We start from the raw sequence: 23,451 nt of genomic DNA on the forward strand, positions 1-23,451 counted from the left end.
ATGCAGCTGGTGGGAAGGACTGCAACTCAATGTGAGGTTGTGCAGCAATAGGCAGACCCCAACAAATTTTGATACCACTCTGCTGAGTATTACAGAGCTTCTCCAGAGCGGCGGAGACAGTGGAAGCAAGTGTTATGGGGATAAGGCGGCATAGTGAAGTTGAGGATTATATCAGATCAGTCCCGATCGCATTGAATGGCGAAGCAGAATTTCTATGTCTTATAGTCTTATGTATTGCATTTTGTGTGGGCTGTACATAAAGTCATCAGCCAAGCTGTCGGTGGACAGCTCTCATTGTCCAGTAGCCACCCTTTGGTTTGCTGAGTGGTACACCAGCCAGACACCAAGTGAGTGGAATCCCCTTGTATTCGGTATTGGGTAGGTTTAACATGCGCCACCTACAAAGCAGTATACATAGTCAGTGGGCTGGACTATCCATTTGGGAGACTATGTTCTCCTGCCGGAGATGAATCGCCTCTGATTATCGATCATGCTGGAAGTGGTGCCCAGAGGCGATTCACTATCCCATGCCATGCAAATTTATCCATGGCGGGATTGCAAAGCAATGCTTTGCGAATCCTGCTATAGGGCCGCCATTTTGAGCGGGAGGCCCGATAGTGAAGTCCAGTGACTGGGCCCCCTCTGTATCCCAATTCCGCCACCTCCTTCTCCCCGCAGGATTTGCTGGGTCAACCACACTCACAGTACAAGGGTGACCCGAACCCCACCAGGTCACTAACTCCATTTGACTGTGAACTGCCTCTAGCCTCACAGCTGAAGGTTATTGCTAATAAAGAATTGGCCTAGTTAGTTGTAAGAGCACTTCACAGCTGCAGGTTATGTTTGCTTCTTGCTCCTGCTGGTGGCTGCAAAATCCTGGAGGCTTCTGTTGCTGTTTCCTTCCTTTCTGTAGCTGGAAAGAAGGACAATTGTTTCAAGATACCTGGGTCCTGGTACACTGCGCTCAGTGGAGGTAAGAGTCCTCAGAAGGCAATCCAGTTTGAAGCAAGAAGATGCTTCAGGACCTGGTGCGCGACACTGATCCAAATGTGCCACCTGATGATGCCGTTGAAGAAATGCTTTCACAGATTGCTGACCGTTTGTGGCTGGTGTGTTGAATGTTGCATGTAACTGGCACTTCACTGGAAGACAAGGATGTTCAACTGCACCTTGAGCACCTCTGAATATATGGATGCCAAGATTTTGTTCTGGTGAGATTTGGCTGTGTGGGAGGGTCTGCACAGCTGCGGCTCTTGGGACGGAGAATGGCACTGATATTTGGAACAAGAAACACATTGATGGACAGGCCATTTCTACGACAAAGTTCTGGACATGATAATACATTCTCAGTTTCTGTTGATGAACCTGTAAGGCGTGATACTGTGTGTTTGGGTTTTTTGTGAAAATCTGCTGATATTGCTTTCTTCTGGTACCAATAAGGAACGGTGGTTTCCTTGTTGTTTTTTTTTTAAATGTTTTTTATTCAGTTTTCATGTTTTATATTGAACAAATTACAAATTGTTAGAGAGAGAAAAAAAACACGCAAAAATTAACATATATATTTACAGCTGAGCATCTTCGTAGTAATAACTGTGGCCTCCCCCTCTTTGCCGGCATACATATTTTACATTCCCCAACATGTTTATTGGCATTTATTTAGTTTGGTTTTGGGCCTTAGCTAGCCATCAAACCCCCGAAACGAGCCCATAGCCCCCCCCCTCCCCGCCGGCTACCTTCCCCCGACTATTCTTCCTCTTGTACGTTGGCCACAAACAGGTCCCGGAACAATTGCATGAATGGCTCCCACGTTCTGTGGAAGCCGTCGTCCGACCCTCGGATGGCGAATTTGATTTTCTCCATTTGGAGAGAATCCGAGAGGTCGGACAGCCAGTCTGCAGCTCTGGGCGGTGCTGTTGACCGCCAGCCAAACAGGATTCTACGGCGGGCGATCAGGGAGGCAAAGGCAAGGGCGTCCGCCCTCCTCCCCAGGAATAGATCTGGCTGGTCTGAAACCCCGAAGACCGCCACTATTGGGCATGGCTCCACCCTCACCCCCACCACTTTGGACATAGCCTCGAAGAAGGCTGTCCAGTACTCCACGAAGAAGGCTGTCCAGTACTCCACAAGTCTGGGGCAAGACCAAAACATGTGGGCGTGGTTGGTCGGGCCTCTTTGGCACCGCTCACATCTGTCCTCCACCTCCGGGAAGAACCTACTCATACGGTTTCTCGTTAAGTGGGCTCTATGTACCACTTTTAGTTGCGTCAGGCTGAGCCTTGCGCACGTGGAGGTGGAGTTGATCCTATGCAGTGCTTCGCTCCAGAGTCCCCACCCTATCTCCATCCCCAGGTCGTCCTCCCATTTCCTTCTTGTTGCGTCCAGTACGGTGTCGTCCCTATCTACCAGTCGGCCATACATGTCACTACAGTTCCCTTTCTCTAGGATACTTGCGTCCAGTAGGTCTTCCAGTAGTGTCTGTCGTGGCGGTTGTGGGTACATCCTTGTCTCCTTTCGTAGGAAGTTTTTGAGCTGCAGGTACCGTAGCTCGTTCCCCCCAGCTAGCTGAAATTTCTCTGTCAGTTCATCCAGTGTTGCGATCCTGTCGTCCGTGTATAGGTCCCTGACTGTCAGTGTCCCCCCGTCCTGTCTCCACCTTTTGAAGGTGGCGTCAGTCAGTGCTGGTTTGAACCTATGGTTGTTGCAGATGGGAGCCTTGTCCGACATTTTGTTCAGGCCAAATTGCTGCCGCAGTTGGTTCCAGGATTGGAGGGTGGCTGTCACCACTGGGCTGCTGGAGTGTTTTTTGGGTGGGGATGGGAGTGCTGCCGTGGCGAGGGCCCGGAGGGAGGTCCCCATGCAGGAGGCCTCCTCCGCACGCACCCACTCGGCTTCTGGCTCCTGGATCCATCCCCTTACTCGCTCGGCTGTTGCCGCCCAGTGGTAGAATTGTAGATTCGGGAGGGCTAGCCCCCCCCTGGATTTTGTTTTCTGTAGGACCTTCTTTGGGATCCTAGCATTTTTACCCCCCCCATACGAACGCCATGATAAGTTTGTCCAGCGCTATGAAGAAGGCCTTGGGGATGTAGATCGGAATGGATCTAAACAGGAAGAGGAACCTGGGCAATACGTTCATTTTGATCGTCTGGACTCTTCCTGCGAGGGAGAGTGGGAGTGTGTTCCATCTTTGCAGGTCCTTTTTTACTTCCTCTGCCAGGCTGGTGAGGTTCCATTTGTGGATCCCTTTCCAGTCATGGGCTATTTGGATCCCCAAGTAGCGGAATTTATGTCGGGCTTGTTTGAACGGCAGCCCCTTTAGTGCTGCCCCCCCCCCCCCCCCCCCCCACCCCCCTTGCTGGTGTACTGGGAAGATCTCGCTTTTGCTCATGTTGAGTTTGTAGCCCGAGAAGGCTCCAAACTCTTTCAGGAGCGCGATGATTCCGTCCATGCTGCTTTGTGGGTCCGAGATGTAGAGGAGCAGATCGTCTGCATAGAGTGAGACTCTGTGCTCTCTGCCTCCCCTTCGGATCCCCCTCCAATTTTTTGCTGCCCTGAGCGCAATTGCTAGCGGTTCGATTGCTAGTGCGAACAGCAGTGGGGACAGTGGGCATCCTTGTCTGGTGCCCCTGTGCAGCTGGAAGTATTGAAGTATTGGGAGTTGGTATTGTTGGTCCGTACACTCGCCATGGGGGCGTTGTATAGGAGTTTTACCCACGCGGTGAACCCTGTTCCAAGCCCGAACCGCTCCAGTACCTCTATGAGGTATTTCCATTCGACTCTGTCGAAGGCCTTTTCTGCGTCCAGGGAGACGATCACCTCTTGTGTTCTCTCCCCGGAGGGGGTCATTATCACGTTCAGCAGGCGCCTGATGTTCGAGGTGAGCTGTCTACCTTTGACGAAGCCCGTCTGGTCCTCTGTGACCACCTCAGGTACACAGTCTTCTAGCCTTTTGGCTAGGATTTTGGCCAGTATTTTGGCGTCTGCGTTCAGCAGAGATATGGGTCTGTATGACCCACATTCCGTTGGGTCTTTGTCTTTCTTAGGTATCAGCGAGATTGAGGCCTGTGCTAACGTGGGTGGCAGTGTGCCCCTAGCTAGCGAGTCTGTGAACATCTCCCGCAGGTGCGGGGCCAGCGCTGTCGCAAATTTTTTGTAGAAGTCCGCCGGGAATCCGTCCGGTCCCGGCGCCTTTCCCGTCTGCATGGAGCTGATACTGTCCATGATCTCTCCCAGTGCTAGTGGTGCTTCCAGGTCCCGTTTCCTTCCCTCTCCCACGACTGGTATGACCAGTCCATCAAGGAACCGGTTCATCCCAGCCTTCCCCGTTGGGGGCTCTGAGGTGTACAGCTCTTGGTAGAAGGCCTTGAAGGTTTTGTTAATCCTCTCTGGTTCTGTTTCCAACATGCCTCTGGTACCCCTGATTTGCCCAATTTCTCTGGTGGCTGCCTGCTTTCTCAGCTGGTGTGCCAACAGGCGGCTGGCTTTGTCTCAGTGTTCGTACAGGGTCCCGCGTGCCTGGCGGAGTTGGTGCACTGCTTTCCTGGTGGAGAGCAGGTCAAAGTTCCTTTGTAGTTCTTTTCTCTCCGCCAGGAGCTCTACGGTCGGGGCCTCGGAGTATTTACGGTCTACCTCCAGTATGGAGTCGACCAGCTTCTGCCCAGCCACCCTTTCCTCCCTATCTCTTTGCGCTTTGAAGGCAATGATTTCCCCTCTTATTACGGCCTTAAGCGCTTCCCAGAACGTGGAGGATGATACCTCCCCGTTTTGGTTGTTCTCCGTGTACTCCGCTATGGCCCGCGCTATCCTTTCGCTGAAGGCCTTGTCAGCTAGTAAGGCACCGTCCAACCTCCATGTGGGGCGCTGGGCCCTTCCCGTCTCCAGCCGCACGTCCATGTAGTGTGGGGCGTGGTCTGATATCACAATTGCGGAGTATTCCACCTTGTCTATCCCTGGAAGCACCGTTTTCCCCACCACAAAGAAGTCAATTCTGGAGAACACGTTGTGTACTGGGGAGAAGAAGGAGAATTCTTTCTCCCCCGGGTGGGCGAACCTCCAGGGGTCCACAGCTCCCATCTGCTCCATAAAGTGACCGAGTTCCCTTGCCATGTTTGAGGTTTTCCCCGTTTTGGGGTTTGATCTGTCCGTCTTTGGGTCCTGTACACAGTTGAAGTCCCCCCCCCCATGATTAGTCGATGCGTCGCTATGTCCGGGATTTCTGCCATGGTCTTTTGGATGAAGCTCGTGTCGTCCCAGTTGGGCGCGTACACGTTGACTAGGACTACCGGCGCCCCATCCAGGGCCCCGCTGACCATGACATATCGCCCCCCTGGGTCTGTAACCGTCTTTGTCGCCCTTAACATTGTCCTCTTGCCGATCAGTATCGCCACCCCCCTGGCCCTTGTCCCATAGCAGGAATGGTAGGTTTGTCCCACCCAGCCCTTTCTTACCCGCAGTTGGTCCTGCTCCCTCAGATGCGTCTCTTGGAGGAAGACTATGTCGGCCCTCATATTTCTGAGGTGGGTGAGGACTCTGGATCTCTTCACTGGGCCGTTAAGTCCCCTTACGTTCCAGGTGATTATCCTGGTGGGGGGCTTCTGCCCCCTCGTTCCTGTGGGATTAACCATGTTTGTCTGGTGGACAAGCCCCTGCCCTCCGGGGTTTCCCTTTGTTAGGGGGCCGTCCAGGATGGCCGCTACCACTGCTCTCTCCATGCGTTCGGGTCTCTGCGCTCCGGGGTTTCCCCTTGTCTTGGGGGCACCCGCCATGCCCGTCCACTGTGTGTCCGCCACGCGGGTAGTCCCCTGCACTCTGGGGGGCCCCTTTGCCCACAGACCGTACTGGGTGGGTGCTTGCAGCGGTTCCTTGTTCCGAGCCCTTGGTTGTGGTACTTTGTAGCCCTGTTCCTTTTCTGGCCTCGTTTGTCCCTTTGACCCTACCTTTCCCCTCCCTGTGTGCCCCCCCCTGGTCTCTCCCTCTACCCTCCTCCCCTGTATACCCCTCCTTTGCTCCTCTATACCCTATTCCTGTCCCTGTTTGCTCTCCCGACTTTGGTGGGTGATCTCCCCCCTCCCCTGCCTGGCGCCTTCCCCCCTGTTGGGGGTGCGCAGCGGCCCTGCTTTGTTGCGTGCCCCCGGCGCTAGCTTTCCTGCTATTACGGTGGCTCCCCTCTCGGAGGTTGTTGTCTCGCTTCTCCTCTACCTGGCCTCTACGGTTTTCTGCCTGCTCTTCCTCCATCCTACCCATTGGCGTGTCGTTGCTCCTTGCCAGGGGCCTCTCGTCCCTACCCCCCCTGCTGTTCTTCCAGCCCGTGCTCCTCGATGAATCTATTCGCCTCAGCAGGGGCTGTAAAGAAATATTCCTTGTTTTGGTATGTGACCCAGAGCTTCGCTGGGTACAGCATGCCAAAACGCACTTTGTTCCTGTAGAGAGCCGCTTTCGCTCTGTTAAACTCAGCCCGTTTCTTAGATATATCCACTCCAAGGTCTTCATATACAGTAGTCCCCCGTTATACCGCGCTCCGCAATACCGCGGTTCGCGATATACCGCGGGGGGGCTGATGGACCCCAACTGTCAGTTGTGTCAATTTCAGCGGCCGGCTCCGGAGAAGGAACTGCTCTCACTGAAATAATCAGCCGGCCGCTGAAATTGACACTGCCGGCTGCTCTCTCCCTCCAATCCAACTTTTAAGTTTTAATGTTTCTGATTGGAGGGAGAGAGCAGCGGGCAGTGTCAATTTCAGCGGCCAGCTGATTGTTTCAGTGAGAGAGCAGCTTCCCTCTCCGGTTCAAAGTGAGCCGGCCGCTGAAATTGACACTGCCCGCTGCTCTCTCCCTCCAATCAGAAACATTAAAACTTAAAAGTTGGATTGGAGGGAGAGAGCAGCCGGCAGTGTCAATTTCAGCGGCCGGCTGATTATTTCACTGAGAGCAGCTTCTCTCCGGATCAAAGTGAGCCGGCCGCTGAAATTTTAATTGGATCCACGATGGGGGTTTTAAATTTATTTAAAAATCTATGCTAGCGCTTCCCATTGTGAGTCTACGGGGGTCTGACCTCTCCCCCGCCGACTCACAATGGGAAGCGCTAGCATAGATTTTTAAATAAATTTAAAACCCCCATCATGGATATCCGCGGCTCGGTTACAACGCGGGTGGGGGTCTTGGACCCCAACACCCGCGTTATAAAGGGGGACTACTGTATTCGGATGGTGTGCCCGTCCCATTTGCTGGCTCTATTTTCCTTGGCCCAGCGCAGGATTGCCTCCCTATCCCGGTACCGGTGCAGTTTGGCTATGACTGCTCTCGGTTGATCCCCTTCCTTGGGCTTCGGGCACAGCGACCGATGTGCTCTGTCCAGATCCGGTGGGGGTGGGGAAAGCTTTCCTGCCCACTAAGTTGCCCAGCATTGCAGCCACGTATTTTGTGGGGTTTCTACCCTCGGTCCCCTCTGGCAGGCCCACTATCCTAACATTTTGCCTTCTCGAGCTGTTTTCTTGGTCGTCTACCCTGCCCTTCAGGCTCCCCTGCGTTGCGCCCAGACTCGCCACTTCCCTTTCTAGGGCCGTGACCCGGTCGCTCATGTCTGTCGCTGCTTTCTCTAGCTCCTTAATGGTTGCCTCATGGGCTTCCAGTTTCCCCCCTTGAGCTTCCAGTTTCTTCCCTTGAGCTTCCACTTTCTCCTCCAATCTGGTCAGAGCCTGCTGCACCCCTGACATGGCCCTGGCCACTGCTGCCTGTGCTGCGGCCTCTGCGTCTGCTTTCAACTCTGCCTTGATTGCCTGCAGCTGCTCCCTCACCACCTCAGTAAAGGCTTCCTTCCAATTCACGCCCCCCTCTAACCCCAGGGGAGAGGGCACCTGTCTGTCCGGCTCTTTTTGATACGGCGGTATATCCGTCCCGCTGCTTCGTGTGCTAATCCGCTCGTGTGAGCTGGCTTGCCTTTTGTCCCGCCTGCTTTTGGTGCCCCCTTTCTCTTGGCTCCCTTATGGCGTTTTTTTGTCCCCCTTCCCTTTCATCTTTTCTTCTCCCCTTGTTTTTCTGTTCCCCCTTTTTCGATGCCCAATTTTTATTTTATTTATTTGTTTATTAATTATTTTCTCCCACCTCCTTTTATGCAACTCCCCTCAGGTGGGCTTGCTTTGATGGGAGTGGGTGTAGAGAAAGAGAAAATAATATATATATCCCTCCCCCTTTCTCTTTAACAGTGTTCTTTTTTTAAAATAAAAGTCCTTTTTTTTTCTCCCCCCCCTCACTTTTCCCCTACCTGTCTCACGCAGGAGAGAGAGAGAGAGAGAGAGAGAGAGAGAGAGAGAGAGGAGTCTGTCCAGTCCTTTGTTCTTGCCACGTGGTGGCTGCTGCCGGTTTTTTGGGGGGGGGGGGGTGTATGTGGAGACGCCGCTCCAGGCCTGTTTGGGGGGGGGGGGGGGGGGAGACTCCGCTCCGGGCCTGCTGGGGGGGGGGGGGGGGGGGGGGGGGAGAGACGCCGCTCCGGGCCTGTTTGGGGGGGGGGGGGGGGGGGGGGGGGGGACTCCGCTCCGGCCCTGGGGGGGGGGGTAGACTTTCCTTGTTGTTTAATGGTTAGTGTGATATGTAGAATGTTACGAAGTTGAGTGTTAAACAAACAAAATATTCTCAAGTGGCTTCTCATGGGTACACGTGCCAAATCTCAGACACTGATTATTGCATTTCATTTCAATTAAATTTTGAAGCCTGAACAGTGTGCCTGAACTCTAGAAGCATCAGTACGATAGAGTCAGCAGCCACAGCATCATAGAGGCAGCAGCCAACAATCAAACACTCAAGAGCTGGGCTTCAGCACTGGGGTTACTCCCGTGACAGTGTGTGGTTCAGTGGAGGGCACCCTGAGCACGGTCTCCCTAATGTTCCAGGCAGGTGTCTGGGATCTCCTGCTGTGGCCGGGTGCGAATGTATAGATCAAGGTGTGCAGGCGTCGCTGGTCTTGAGGAGATGATGGACAGCATGTGCCGCCGGAGAGTCCATCTCAACAAAAGAGACAGTGCGGTAACTGAGCCACATCCTTGTGGGCATGGCACCCCGTGGAGAAGAACTCCTGCTTCCGGTGACGCAGCCCTGAAACTTCTATGCAACTGTATCATTCCAGGGCTCAAATGGGGGCATATCACAAGCTACAGCCCACAAGTGCATCATAAAGTCATGAATGCCTTGCATCCTCGGGCATCAGACTTTGCCAACTTCGAGCTGGACCAAGCTCACCAAGATGCCTAGGCTGCAGGATTTTCTGCCGTTGCTGGGATACCCCAGGTCCTGCGGGTAATTAATGGCACTCACGTCATTAACATCACTCCCTGAATTAGGCCACTCGGCCCATCGGGTCTGCTATGCCATTCAATCATGGCTGATATTTTTCTCATCCCCATTCTCCTGCCTTCTCCCCATAACCCCTGATCCCGTTATTAATCAAGAACCTATCTATCTTTATCTTAAAGACACTCAGTGATTTGGCCTCCACAGATGGGTTGGCTCTGGGGGGGGGGGGGGGGGGGGGGTTTAAAGGGTTATACGCTGAGGTTCTGGATAGTGAGACCGCTGTGGAGGCTGGAGGTCGAGGTGGAGACCAGATATAACCATGCCCAAATGGCCACCTATGCTGCCATTGAGCTGTGCATCGGACTGCTCAAATTGCGGTTCTGATGCCTGGACCACTCTGGTGGTGCATTGCAGTACACACCCACTGAGAATCCCCCCCTCCCCCGAATAGTCTGTTCCACCCTCCAAAAGGTCTGTGTAACATCATCTCCGGGTGAGGGGTCCGAGTCGGTACTGTCAGTGGGTCAATATACAAGGAGAGTGATAATAACTCACTGTCAGGTTAGCTCTGGTGCTCCTCAGTTTATGACAAATTCTGATTCCTGTCTTTCTGCTGACAGTGTACTCATACCCACCTGCTGAACAGGGTCTGCATCAAGGGCATTTGATCTTGGAGCACTATGCCCGGGGCAGCAGAGGGCAACAGCAGGTGGGTGTGCAGTGCCCACTGTGATGATTAACGTGGCAGAGGTTTGACTTGCATCAGGTGCAACATGTTTTAATAGCGAACATTTGACATTTCCATTCCCCCTAGCTGAAGATGGTGCCTGCCCCACCCCCCCACACATACCCACTCAGTTCTCTTCTTGATCTTTCGTGGTTTACTGCTGCATCTAGGTGCGTTTTCAGATGAACATCAGAGATGGGGACAGCCTGCTGCTTTCCATACCTTGTGGCCTTTGATACCCTTGGGAGATGTCCTCTGGAGGGCCTGGAGCGGAGGGCCCAGCCAACATACAGTGTTGCAGGCGACGCTGTGCCACCCTGTACTGCCCACGAGATGCACCAGTGTAAGGAAGGGGGGATTCAGAAGAACTAGAGAACACCATAGTCTTTTTGGTGGGAGGCCTCCAGCACTTCCTCCTCCCTGATGGTGCCCGTAAGAACCTGGGGGTTTCCATGGAATGGAGGGGCAGCTGAATGGAGCTGCGAAGGCCTCGGAGGCATTTGGCTCGGCCAGTCCTGGCAGCTCCTCATGGTGTTGACCTCAGCGATGCTCCTCTGTAACTGGGCCATACTCTGCAGTGCCTCGGCTGGGACATGTCCCTCATCGACTGGGGCATGATGTCGATGCCCTCAGCCATGGCCGTCATGGACTGAGCCTTGCCTTGGGCACCACCACTCGACGCAGATGTTGTGCGCTCCAGGCTTTCCACTGTAGTTGCCACCCTAGCAATTTTGGTCTTGGTGTCACGCATTGTCAGTATAAATTCCAGCGCTCATAGCCTTTGGAACACCTCCAATCAATTATGCACTTTCTGTGATGTTGCTGGCAACCCCTCCTGAATCTCATGGCTGTGTCCTATCATCTGCATCAGTTTTGTGATAACCTTGTTCAGAGGCTCGGCATATGACTGGGACCCAGCGGAGTCCTCCGACTGCTGGCTCCCTCGGATGTTCCTGCCTCCACCTGATGTGCATCAGCAACTGTGTGGTGTTCATCAGATTGTGTCCTAGAAGCCTGTCTACTAATGTTGCTCACCAAGGTGCGTGTCTCTGCGCTGGTGGAAGGTGGGGATGATAGCGGTGACGCGTTAATGGTGATCTCCTTGGAGCTCTCCTCTTGTGTGGCAGGGAGGGTAACGACTCCAGGTGGCCCAACCCCATCAGATGGAATTCCTGCGAGACATTTGACATGTAGTCAGCGAGAGGGAAGGTCTGACATGAACAACACACATGAGACAACTCACTTGACACAGGTCATCTGGGTGAAGGGACAGAGGATCCTCACGATGGTGCAGGTCAACCTCACTGTCAGTGACTTCTCTCTGTTCGGTTAACCCTGCGATCTCCAGGGCCAGTTCCTCAGATGGGTCAGGAGCAATCTACACAAGTGGCATGGGTGGGCACCACACCTGGACATGAAGGGGTTGTGATGAGTGCCAGTGAGTTCTAAGCAGCAAGCACGAAGATCGGTTGTGGGGATAATGTGAGGGGGGGAATTTAAGGGATGGCAGGCAGCACGGATGCCAGGAGAGCTTTGGTAACATCTTTGTAGCTCAGTGGAGGTCTTCAGCGGTCCTCCTTGTCATGCCGCCTGCACTGACAGCTGCTGCCACTGCCTCCCTGGCTGTATTGGTGGCCCTGTTGCTGTCCTCCGACCTCCTTTGGGGAACAGGATGTTGTGCCTCGCATTGAGAAGCCTGGCTAGGTCAACATCCCAAAAGCAAGGAGCAGGTCTGCGTGCTGCCATGCTTGTGTGCTGACTGGGAGTGAGTGGTGAGGGCTCGTTTAAAAGCAGCTCCCCTTTTTAGTAAGGTGCTGAGGCGCACGGCTGACTGTCAAATAGGAGCCATAATCTGGTCAATGTGGCTGTCGCGAAACACTCCACCAATCACACCCAAAATGACACTTAAAAATGTCTCTGTTAAATCGCACCCAGAATCATTATAGCACAGGAGGCCATTTGGCCCATCATGTCTGCACTGGCTCTCAGAATGAACAATGTCTATTTGCCATTCCTCTGCCTTCTCCCCCCCCCCCCCCCATAACTCTGCATTCTTCCTTTTCAGATAATAATCCAATTCCCTCTTGAATACCTCATTTAAACCTGCCTCCACCACACTTGGTAGTGCATTTCCGATTTTGACCACTCACGGTGAAAAAAAGTTTCCCTCGTGTCTTGATTGCTTCTTTTACCAATTACCTTAAATCTGTGCCTTCTCAATCCTTTCACCAGTGGGAAGTTATTCCCCATCTACTCTGTCCAGGCGCCTCATGAATGTGAATCTTTCCATCATATCTCCTCTCAACTTTCTATTCTCAAAGGAAAACAGTCCCCACTTCTCCAATCAGTCTGCATAACTGAAGTTCCTCATCCCCGAAATCAATCTCGTGACTTTTTTCTGCACTCTCTCTGATGCCTTCATATCTTTCGTGGTGTGGTGCCAAAATTGGACGCAGTTCTCCAGTTGAGGCTAAACCAGTGTTTTATACAATTTTAACAGAATAGTTTAGTTTAGTAGTGTTCAACGTAACAAAGCCCCACACTTTTGTTCAGCTACCTAATAACCAATCTCAGCACCCCACAGCCATATTGATACTGAAGCTTGCAACATCACATTATCAATATGTACATTTATGTTGATATTCTTTGCATCATTGGACCAATTTCAAAATTAGCCTGCGACAAATGAAAGGTGTAACTGCACACAAATGTAAACCAGCATACAATGATTTAAAAGTATAATCTCATACTTTGCTTTGGTATGATGGCGGGAAGCAGAAGCAATAAGACGAGCAATGTTGATTTTCTCAGACAATTCATCCACTGTCTCGATATCTACAGCCTCTTCACTGGAGGTCGACTCATACTGCAAAAAATGTTTTTTTAAAAATAAGCAAAGACCACAAACAGCAGTAACACTTCAAACTGCTTCCTCATTCCTGTACAATACATTCACACAGATACAAGATATATACAGCAGGGCGGTCCAAAACCTGCACAGCAAATAAGGATAAAACTGCAATCCATTAAATTTGTCATCTGTAACAGTCACTGAGATAGATATTCCTTCCCATATACAGGTACTCGCCAGTTCTTTACCAGCAACAAAGCACTACAGGGCTAATTAACAATGGCTGAGTGGATCTTCCACTTATTGGGAATGGAAGTTCCGCCCAACCATTTCAGGTTAAAACTCAGGCTTCCTGCTCCCACCCTGCTGCACATATGATGGTGTAGGCAGCCTATTATTAGCCTAATTGACCCATAAATGGCCATTTTGATATGGTGGGTGGGCTGATGTTCTCCCTTATTTTTTTTTTAAGTAACTGTATCTGGCAAGTAGTAATCACAACGCCCACTGGTTTAAACCGTCCTCCAAACTCCCTTTGGTCATGGGCTCTTGTTCTTGATTCTACTTCATATCTTTCAGTGGTGGATGACAAATATTTGACTTGACATGTTAACTGTTTCTCTCTCCACAGATGCTACTAGACCGGCTGGGTATTTCAGCACTTCTAGTTTTTATTTCAGATTTCCAGGATCTGCAGTAAGTTTGCTTTTATTATAAATGACAAACAAGAGAGTATGAGACAAAGACACAGAAAAAAAGAATGTACTCAGGGAAGTGGAACTACTTGAATGGTTCATTCAAAGAACTGGCACCCGAGAAAGTTGATGGGAGCACGTTTTACAATTGGCTTCCCTAATGGTAAATGATTCAAATACTGTGATGCTACAGAATGAAGCTTCACAGTGGAAGTCTCTCCTTGCTAGATTTACCACAATATATAGCACTGGATGGACTGAAGGGTCAAAGAGGCATTGTAACATGGGCAATTGATTTACAGTAAATTCATGAAGACAGTATCTCGGTCGATGCTTTTTTTTCAGCTCTGTTTCTTACTCTTGCATGGAAGTTAAACTGGTCCCCCAACTGTTCCTTCGTGAATCCACACTTTATGCCCAGATGACCCAAATTTCACCATTAAAAATCAGTTACCGCAGCTCAGGTTATTAAACATAATGACAAAAATTATTAAAATAGCATAATCTATACGAATAGAAAGCCGACTACATTATATTATCGACTAATGACAGTACTCACCATTTTCTGAACATCAATTTCATCTAAGTCGCTTGGAATCTCACCATCTTCCAAGTCACTCTGAAAATCTGTATCCTTATCTGATTCCAGATTGCTTTCATACTGCAGATCTTTATGAAACTCCACAAATTCCTCATTCCCGAAATCTTTGTGGTAATCCTCTTTCCCTTGAAAGGAAGTATCGGAAGTATTTGTTCCACTACTGTTTTCTTTTACTTCTGTCTTTACCTCCATTATCTCATCTGACACCCATTTTTCCTCCTCTGAACTGGGGGTATTGTCTGTCTTGTTTTCAGTTATTTCATTGCTATATTCTGAAGTATGTTTTTCAGTTTCTGCAGTATCCTCACAGAAATAACTTCTATCTTCACTTTCTTCCAGAGCGTACATTTCACTGGTGTACGAATGGTCTGCCAGTTCTGCTGGGGTAGACTTTTCTGTTACAGCTTTCTGGCCCAAAGAATCATCTTCCAATTCATCATCAACCTCACTGAGGGAAGGAGAGGAAGGTGCTGCATCACATTTGTCTCCCAGTTTAACTTCTGGCAATGGGTCTGCACTTACATGGTCCTCTCCAGGTATGTTTTCAGACACCGTTGTTTCAACAAGCTCAGAGTCTGCAAAATGAATGTCCTCTAGCTCAGGTTCAATCAACTGCTCTTCTGATGTGCTATTGCTATCCAGGTTGGTGATTTTCTCATCCACATTGTTCTTCTCACTGCCTGTACTTTCAGCCGAAGGCACACCTGGTTGAGGGTTCACAAACCTCAGTGGTGCCCCAGTGGTTATGATAGTGTTTGGTAAAAGTTTCTGCCCTGGAGGTAACTGCACCAAAGCAAACCCAGCTGGCTGTAAGGGAACCAGACTGCCTGCACAGATAGGATTACTGGCTGGATGACTGGCTGTATTAACAGTTATAAACTTTGTCTGTGGTGTGGTTGTAATGGGAACTGCCATGCCCACGGAGCTAATGGGCACAGTAGCGGAGGTCACATTTAGTGCAAAAGAGCTGGCTTTTGTAGAAGTAGTATAAGGTCTCCCTCTTTGTGGTATTGTCCCCTGTTGGACAATGTGAGGTGGAGTATTACTGCTGGGAACGGGAGTTGGAAAATAAGTTTTTGTAGGTGTGGGGAAGCGAATTGCTTCTGTGGATCCTGAAATGTGAAAAGGACATGTTAACTAAAGCATTCCAAGACATGTAGACTGGAAATAATTTAGAAGTTCACACAATCAAATTATATATTGTTACAAATCAGGGTAATGGTGCATAATTCTTCTAGGTAGTATGTCAATCACTCTCAAGTCGTTTGAGTACCAACTGTTATGTTCCTCTGTAACTATTTGTGCATTAGTGGGAGCTAGAGGTGTAACAATGCAATTCCCTTGCAGCACCCACCTGCAGCATAACAATATATTTCATGTGTGTTCTGTACATGGTTTCCTAGAACCTAACAAGCTATAAAAGCAGATGGGGATGCAAAATAATTAACTTCCACATCATAAAATTGCAGCAATCATTAATTAATAGTAAATTTAAACACACAAATCTGGCAAAATTTGGCTATAAAAGTTTCATTTACATAATAACGAGAGCACATAGTGAGCCAGAGAACTATCGGATTTCTGCTACTCAAAGTGATCAGAGCATTCCCCTACCATCCCGAGATGTTCCTCACTCAGAAAATAAACTGTGCATTCTCCACAGGACACACATATACAAACAATGAAAAGATCTTTTATGTTCACTTGGCTAATCCGAGAGTTCAAAATCAGAATACACAATTCATTACTGAAATCCCTCAACTGATTTTCTCATTCCATCCCATGTAATTTACATTTAAAATTACTGATACTAGCAGCCTTGATTACCTCTCGGCATTAGTTCGGTTGGGGATGAAACTCTGGAGGCTCAATATCACATCCAATAATCTATATTCTTTATGTGGAAACTAAAAATTAAAACCACCCAACACTACTCTCTAATTCCAATTTTAAAAAACACCAGAGCAAACGGATTAATTTATTAAAAACAAGTTGAATTGACTAGTATAGTAGATCAAATGGAGACTTAATTGAGCTATTTAATATAATGCAATGAGTTGGTAGAGTTGCTAACAATAAATTATTTCCTCTAGTAGGTCAGGAGAAGTGGTGGTAGGAGAGTGAAGAACAAGGGTCAGTGTCTTAAAATTAGAGTTAGGCCATAAAGTTGTGATGTCAGGAAGCACTTCACTCAAAGGCTAGTGGAGATCTGGACCTCTCCCCTCAAAAACAGAGGGGAAACTCAATTGAAAATTTTAAGACCAAGTTTGACAGGGTTTTTGCTAAGTAAGAATATAAGGGCTACAGAACCAAGTGGGTAAATGGAGTCAATAATATGGATTGGCCAGAATCTAACTGAATGGCAAATATGCTTAAGAGGCTGAATGGCATACTGGTCGATTCTGTTAGTCTCATTTTATTGTTAACAAGAGATTTCATTTGTGATTTCTCAGCCCAACTTCCGAATCTTTCTGGATGTTTTTGCACCTCTTCACTCTGCTCCCGTTTGCAATTCACCCAGTAGCAAAGAGATACCTCTGGCTCTATCCCTACATCCAAACTGTTGACATACAATGTGCATATTAAAAGGTTCCCAGTGGTCCCCGATACGGAATAACCATAGGTTTGCTCCGGGCAGGATAAATGGTGGGTTCCGAAGCTGGCACCGGGCAGGAATTAGAAGGCTGGGGGATCTATTCATTGACGGGACTTTTGCCAGCTTAAAGGCACTGGAGGAGAAATTCGGGTTACCCCCGGGAAATGCCTTCAGGTACATGCAGGTCCGGGCGTTTGTCAGGAAGCAGGTAGGAGAATTTCCATTGCTGCCTGCCCGAAGGCTACAGGACAGGGTGATTTCGGGTGTGTGGGTCGGAGAGGGTAAGATCTCGGAGATATACCAGGAGCTGCAGGAGGCGGAGGAAGCCTCAGTGGAGGAGTTGAAGGGCAAATGGGAGGAGGAGCTGGATGAGGGCCTGTGGGCTGACGCCCTGGGGAGGGTCAACTCCTCCTCATCTTGCGCCAGGCTCAGCCTGATCCAGTTTAAAGTGTTACACAGAGCGCATATGACAGGGGCGAGGATGAGTACGTTTTTTGGGGTGGAGGACAGATGTGTGAGGTGTTCGGGGAGCCCAGCTAACCACGCCTATATGTTCTGGGCGTGCCCGGCGCTTGCGGAGTTCTGGAAGGGCTTTGCAAAGGTCATGTCCAAGGTCTTGGACACTCGGGTAAAACCGAGTTGGGGGATAGCATTATTTGGGGTGTCGGAGGATCCGGGAGTGCAGGAGTCGAAAGAGGCCGGAATTCTGGCCTTTGCCTCCTTGGTAGCCCGGAGAAGGCTCTTGGTATTGTGGAGGGATACAAAGCCCCCAAGTGTGGAAGCTTGGATCAATGACATGGCGGGATTTCTTAGGTTGGAGAAGATAAAGTTTGCCTTGCGAGGGTCCTTGCAGGAGTTCTCCGGGCGGTGGCAACCATTCCTTGACTTTCTCACGGAACGTTAGGTGGTGGTCAACAGCAGCAGCAACCCGGGGAGTGGGGGGGCTTATTTATTTTCCTTTTTGAAAGGGGCGCTTGCCCTATTTTGTTTTGAGTTGGGTGTTAATTTGTTAAACTGTTTATCGTTTAGAGGGTTAAGTTGTTCTGTTTGGTTGGTATGTTGCCCTTTTCTCTTTGTATTATTTTCCTTTTTGGAGTGTTCTGTAAAACTTTTTGAAAAACTTTGAATACATTTTTTTAAAAAAAGGTTCCCAGTACGAATCCCCAGTACCCTCCTCATAGCTTCCAGTCCAGTCCAAGGTGCTGTTATTTTGATGTAGTGAGTTGTGAAACCAATGCATTGATTATATACCTATTTCATGCTTTTCCACATCATATCAAGGAACAACCATCTTGTTTGGCACTGTCTCAAACATCGCATCAAAATCTCAAACAATATCCATGGAGTTTGAAGACCTCCGCAGTTCACCTGTCAAGTATAGTCTTTCTTATTGCTAAAAAGCTATATTGAATTGTCCTGATGGCTTTATACTTATTTTAAAGTGCCTTCTAGCACTTTAGCCACAAAAGATGTCAAGCTTATCACTTAATTTCCAAGGAAATCTTTTTGTTAGCTTAAAAAGTACCAAGAAAGAACAGCTCAGATGAGCTCACTACCAGAATCCTTCATAGTAGTTCTTTTAACTTGCATTAAGCTAGACTGTGAGCTCATTTCACAAGCAGTTCACTTTTACTTAAAAAAATAAATCGTCAGCAAGTTTGTTCGATGATTCAAAGCTGCAACTCACCCGGATTCCGTACAATAACAGTGACCAGCTGGTGGAGATTCGGCCGATTCCCAGGACCAGAATGTGGTAAAGGCACAAGTTGAATGATCTGGCCATTTGGGTGTCGGAAGAGGTTCCCACCTGAACATCTCATGGGGTGTAGTATCATCTTCTGTCCAGGTGTGAATTGTAGGTTCTGGGCAGGGCGGGCAGGGCGGGCAGGAGTTGGGACCAAAAGCAGTCGTGGTCCATTGGTTTTCGTAGCTTTAAATGAGTCGGGTGGATTAGAATGAGCAGCTTCTGGCTGCCAAGGTATCCCTGTCATAACAGTGAGCCATATGAATACATCAATTACTGAGACTCAACATCAAACTGCTTAGTTACATTTCTCCTCCTTCAGGTACCATTTCTAAGAGGGCATTGGAGGCCATGGACTTTCATTGGATTGGTCTATGATTATACCCAGCAAAGTACTGAAGCAGTTTGTCATTGCCTGCACTATTTTTGACCAGGAAACTCTCCTGCTCTTACCACCTGCCATTAGATTTATTGGAAGGATGTACAGGCTGATAATCAACATTTTGGCCACATTATGCACGGACCTTCCGTGGCCATCAAGACCTGAAATAGAACTTAAATCCAGAGCTTTGGCCCAGAGGTATGTATACTACTACTGCGCCACAAGGCCTCTTATAGTTAGATTAGTATTTTTATAACCCTAAAGACGTGTTTTAAGTAATGTATAAGAGGAAAATCAGCTTTGCATGGAAGATTACTAGGCAATATGAGTGCTTTAGTTTTACGATTCTTCTGGGTCACTTAGATACTATGATTTAAAATTAGTGTAGCCGGCAAGAATCCAATGTTCCCGTTAATTATTTCTAGTGGTTCATTGTAACGTGGTCTTGGTGTGTGCTGAATTATTATTTATCCACCAGTAAATCAACACAGCTAAAAATAACTCTTCTAAATCTCTAGGCTCACAATATGCAAGAGGTTAAATCAGTGAATAAAAAATATAACATTAAATGGGCCAGGCAGCACAAGTGTCAAGTTCACATGAAGCCCACTGCTCCTATTCCCACAATCCCAAGTTTACAAGGTAAAAGGTCTGGAGCAGGTAAGAACTTTTAAAGTAGATAGGTAATTTGTTGGGTCAGAGGAAGCAAAGTGTAATTGTTAAGGGAGTGGTACTGGAAGCAATGATTAGCAGTTGTACCTGGGGTCTATTTTGGGGCTACTCTTTTTGTTGTGTATATGTTAATAATTTGGATTAAGAATAAGACAAAGGTCTCAGAGTTTGCCAGTGCTACAAATTGGTGTCAGGGCTGGGAAGGAACTGCAAAGTGGCAGAGCATAAACAGAGCAGATCTGGGCAGGTCACATTAAACAAAAATTAGTAATTACATTTAATAGAGAAAATCATGTTGTGAAACTGGGGAGGGGAAAAAAACAGTACAAAATAAATGTGAGATGAGGCAATGACAGAATTTGAGGGGCTGGGTTGGGTTCAATGGAAAGCCTCCTTGAACCTATCATCACAATGTAACAAGAATATGTAAAAGATAATCAGATTCTGTAGGTCATGGGATAGAACACAACTTCCAGCAAGTCACAAGTAGTTTGCAGAAAGCATCAATATATCTTTATCTTGGAGTAGCATGTAGCTCAAGGTACCCAACCACAAATGGAAGGATGCTGAAAGGCAAATGGTATTCAAAATTACCTACTACTTTAGGAGCACATGGATTACACAAAGCAAAGAGAAAACACTGTGAAGATATAACTGTAAGAGGGTGATGAATATGTTAGCAGCCTAGATAGAGCAGCAGTGCAAGCAGAGGATGTTATAAATTTCAGGAAGGTTTTTGCAGACAGTTGATAGATGTGCAAGATAAAGTAACGTAAGAACATGGCAACGTTTTGGCTCTATAGCTGAACATGGTATTTCCCAGACTTGGTACATCCTTATGCACATCTTTTGGTCTCAGAATTTGGGAGTTTGAAAGTCAGGGACAAATTCAACTGATCATTTAGAAATTAAAATTATTAGAAACTGGGAAGGTAGATGAGACTGCACCATTGAATGGTTCAGGCAAGTGTTCATGTACCTAAACTATATTTTCCATGTTTATCTTAGTTTACTACATGTGGCTCAGAAGGGAAGGGTGGAGAATAGAAAAGCGATAGTGATAGAAGACTCACGGTTAGGGGAACGGATAGGAGATTCTGTGGTCGCAAACGAGATTCCCAGAAGGTATATTGCCTCCTGGGTGCCAGGGTCAGGGATGTCTAGGATCGAGTCCGCAGGATTCTTAAGGGGGAGGGGGAGCAACCAGAATTTGTGGTGCACATTTGGCACCAACGACATAGCTAAGAAAAGGGATGAGGATCTAAAATGTGATTTTAGGGTGTTGGCTTGGAAGCTAAAGAGCAGGACAAGCAGAGTAAAAATCTCAGGATTGCTTCCGGTGCCACGTGCTACTGCTGCAAGGAACTGAGAGCGAGTGCAGCTGAACACGTGGCTACAGGGCTGGTCCAGGAGGGAGGGCTTCAGGTATGTAGATCATTGAGATGCCTTCTGGGGAAGGTGGGACCTGTACATGAGGGACGGGTTGCACCTAAACTGGAGAGGCACCACTATCATGGGATGGAGGTTTGCTGGAGCTTATGGGTGGGTTTAAACTAGTTTGGCAGGGGGGTGGGATCCAGAGCTACGAATCAAAGGATAGGGTAGCTGTTGAACAGGCAGACATAGTATGCAGCGAGTCTGTGAGGAAGGATACACAGTTGATAGGGCAAAGCTGCACTCAGTGGGATGAGTTAAAGTGTATCTGTTTCAATGCAAGGAGTGTCAGGAATAAGGGAGATGAACTTAGAGCACGGATCGGTATTTGGAACTACGATGTTGTGGCCATTACGGAGACATGGATTTCACAGGGGCAGGAATGGTTGCTAGATGTTCTAAGAAGAATAGGGAGGAAGAAAAGAGGGGGAGTGGCAGTGTTAGATAGAGATAGAGAAATACAGCACAGAACAGGCCCTTCGGCCCACGATGTTGTGCCGAACCTTTGTCCTAGGTTAATCATAGAATATGGACACTAAAGGCAATTTTCATGGCCAATCCACCCAACCTGCACATCTTTGGACTGTGGGAGGAAACCGGAGTACCCGGAGGAAACCCACGCACACACGGGGAGGATGTGCAGACTCCACACAGACAGTGACCAAGTCGAAATCGAACTTGGGACCCTGGAGCTGTGAAGCAATTGTGCTATCCACAATGCTACCGTGCTGCCCTTAAGAAGAAGTTAATCTACACTCCATTATTCTACCCTAATCCATGTATCTATCCAATAGCCGTTTGAAGATCCCCAACGTTTCCGACTCAACTACTTCCCACAGGCAGTGCATTCCATGCCCCACTACTCTCTGGGTAAAGAACCTACCTCTGACATCCCCTCTATATCTTCCACCATTTATCTCAAATTTATGTCCCCTTGTAATGGTGTGTTCCACCCGGGGAAAAAGTCTCTGACTGTCTACTCTATCTATTCCCTAATCATCTTATAAACCTCTATCAAGTCGCCCCTCATCCTTCTCCGTTCTAATGAGAAAAGGCCTAGCACCCTCAACCTTTCCTCGTATGACCTACTTTCCATTCCAGGCAACATCCTGGTAAATCTCCTTTGCACCTTTTCCAAAGCTTCCACATCCTTCCTAAAAAGAGGCGACCAGAACTGCACACAGTACTCCAAATGTGGCCTGACCAAGGTTTTGTACAGCTGCATCATCACCTCACGGCTCTTAAATTCAATCCCTCTGCTAATGAATGCTAGCACACCATTGGCCTTCTTCACAGCTCTATCCACTTGAGTGGCAAATTTCAAAGATCTATGAACATAGACCCCAAGATCTCTCTGCTCCTCCACATTGCCAAGACCCTACCGTTAACCCTGTATTCCGCATTCAGTATTTGTCCTTCCAAAATGGACAACCTCACACTTGTCAGGGTTAAACTCCATCTGCCACTTCTCAGCCCAGCTCTGCATCCTATCTATGTCTCTTTGAAGCCAACAACAGCCCTCCTCACTATCCACAACTCCACCAATCTTCGTATCATCTGCAAATTTACTGACCCACCCTTCAACTCCCTCATCCAAGTCGTTAATGAAATCACAAACAGCAGAGGACCCAGAACTGATCCCTGCGGTACGCCACTGGTAACTGGGCTCCAGGCTGAATATTTGCCATCCACCACCACTCTCTGTCTTCTATCGGTTAGCCAGTTGTTATCCAACTGGCCAAATTCCCACTATCCCATGCTTCCTTACTTTCTGCACAAGCCTACAATGGGGAACCTTATCAAATGCCTTACTAAAATCCATGTACACTACATCCACTGCTTTACCTTAATCCACATGCTTGGTCACCTCCTCAAAGAAGTCAATAAGACTTGTAAGGCAAGACCTACCCTCACAAAATCCGTGCTGACTATCCCTAATCAAGCAGTGTCTTTCCAGATGCTCAGAAATCCTATCCCTCAGTACCCTTTCCATTACTTTGCCTACCACCGAAGTAAGACTAACTGGCCTGTAATTCCCAGGGTTATCCCTATTCCCTTTTTTTGAACAGGGGCACGACATTCGCCACTCTCCAATCCTCTGGTACCACCCCTGTTGACAGCGAGGACGAAAAGATCATTGCCAACGGCTCTGCAATTTCATTTCTTGCTTCCCATAGAATCCTTGGATATATCCCGTCAGGCCCGGGGGACTTGTCTATCCTCAAGTTTTTCAAAACGCGCAAAACACATCTTCCTTCCTGACAAGTATCTCCTCAAGCTTATCAGTCTGTTTCACACTGTCCTCTCCACAAATATGGCCCCTCTCGTTTGTAAATACTGAAGAAAAATACTTGTTCAAGACCTCTCCTATCTCTTCAGACTCAATACACAATCTCCCGCTACTGTCCTTGATCGGACCTACCTTCGCTCTAGTCATTCTCATATTTCTCACATATGTGTAAAAGGCC

General features: G+C 48.4%; 1 protein-coding gene across 1 annotated transcript in view; it reads right to left on the minus strand.

Annotated features, from left to right (window-relative positions):
* The window catches only part of LOC119962263 (MAX gene-associated protein-like), a 151,952-nt gene that overhangs the window by 29,127 nt on the left and 99,374 nt on the right, over positions 1-23,451 (minus strand). Inside the window, 3 exon segments of the mRNA XM_038790254.1 lie at positions 12,759-12,874; positions 14,114-15,267; positions 18,439-18,735. Of these exon segments, the coding sequence (XP_038646182.1) occupies positions 12,759-12,874; positions 14,114-15,267; positions 18,439-18,735 (1,567 nt within the window).

This window comes from Scyliorhinus canicula, chromosome 2 (genome assembly GCF_902713615.1).
Source record: "Scyliorhinus canicula chromosome 2, sScyCan1.1, whole genome shotgun sequence".
Classification (NCBI taxonomy): domain Eukaryota; kingdom Metazoa; phylum Chordata; class Chondrichthyes; order Carcharhiniformes; family Scyliorhinidae; genus Scyliorhinus; species Scyliorhinus canicula.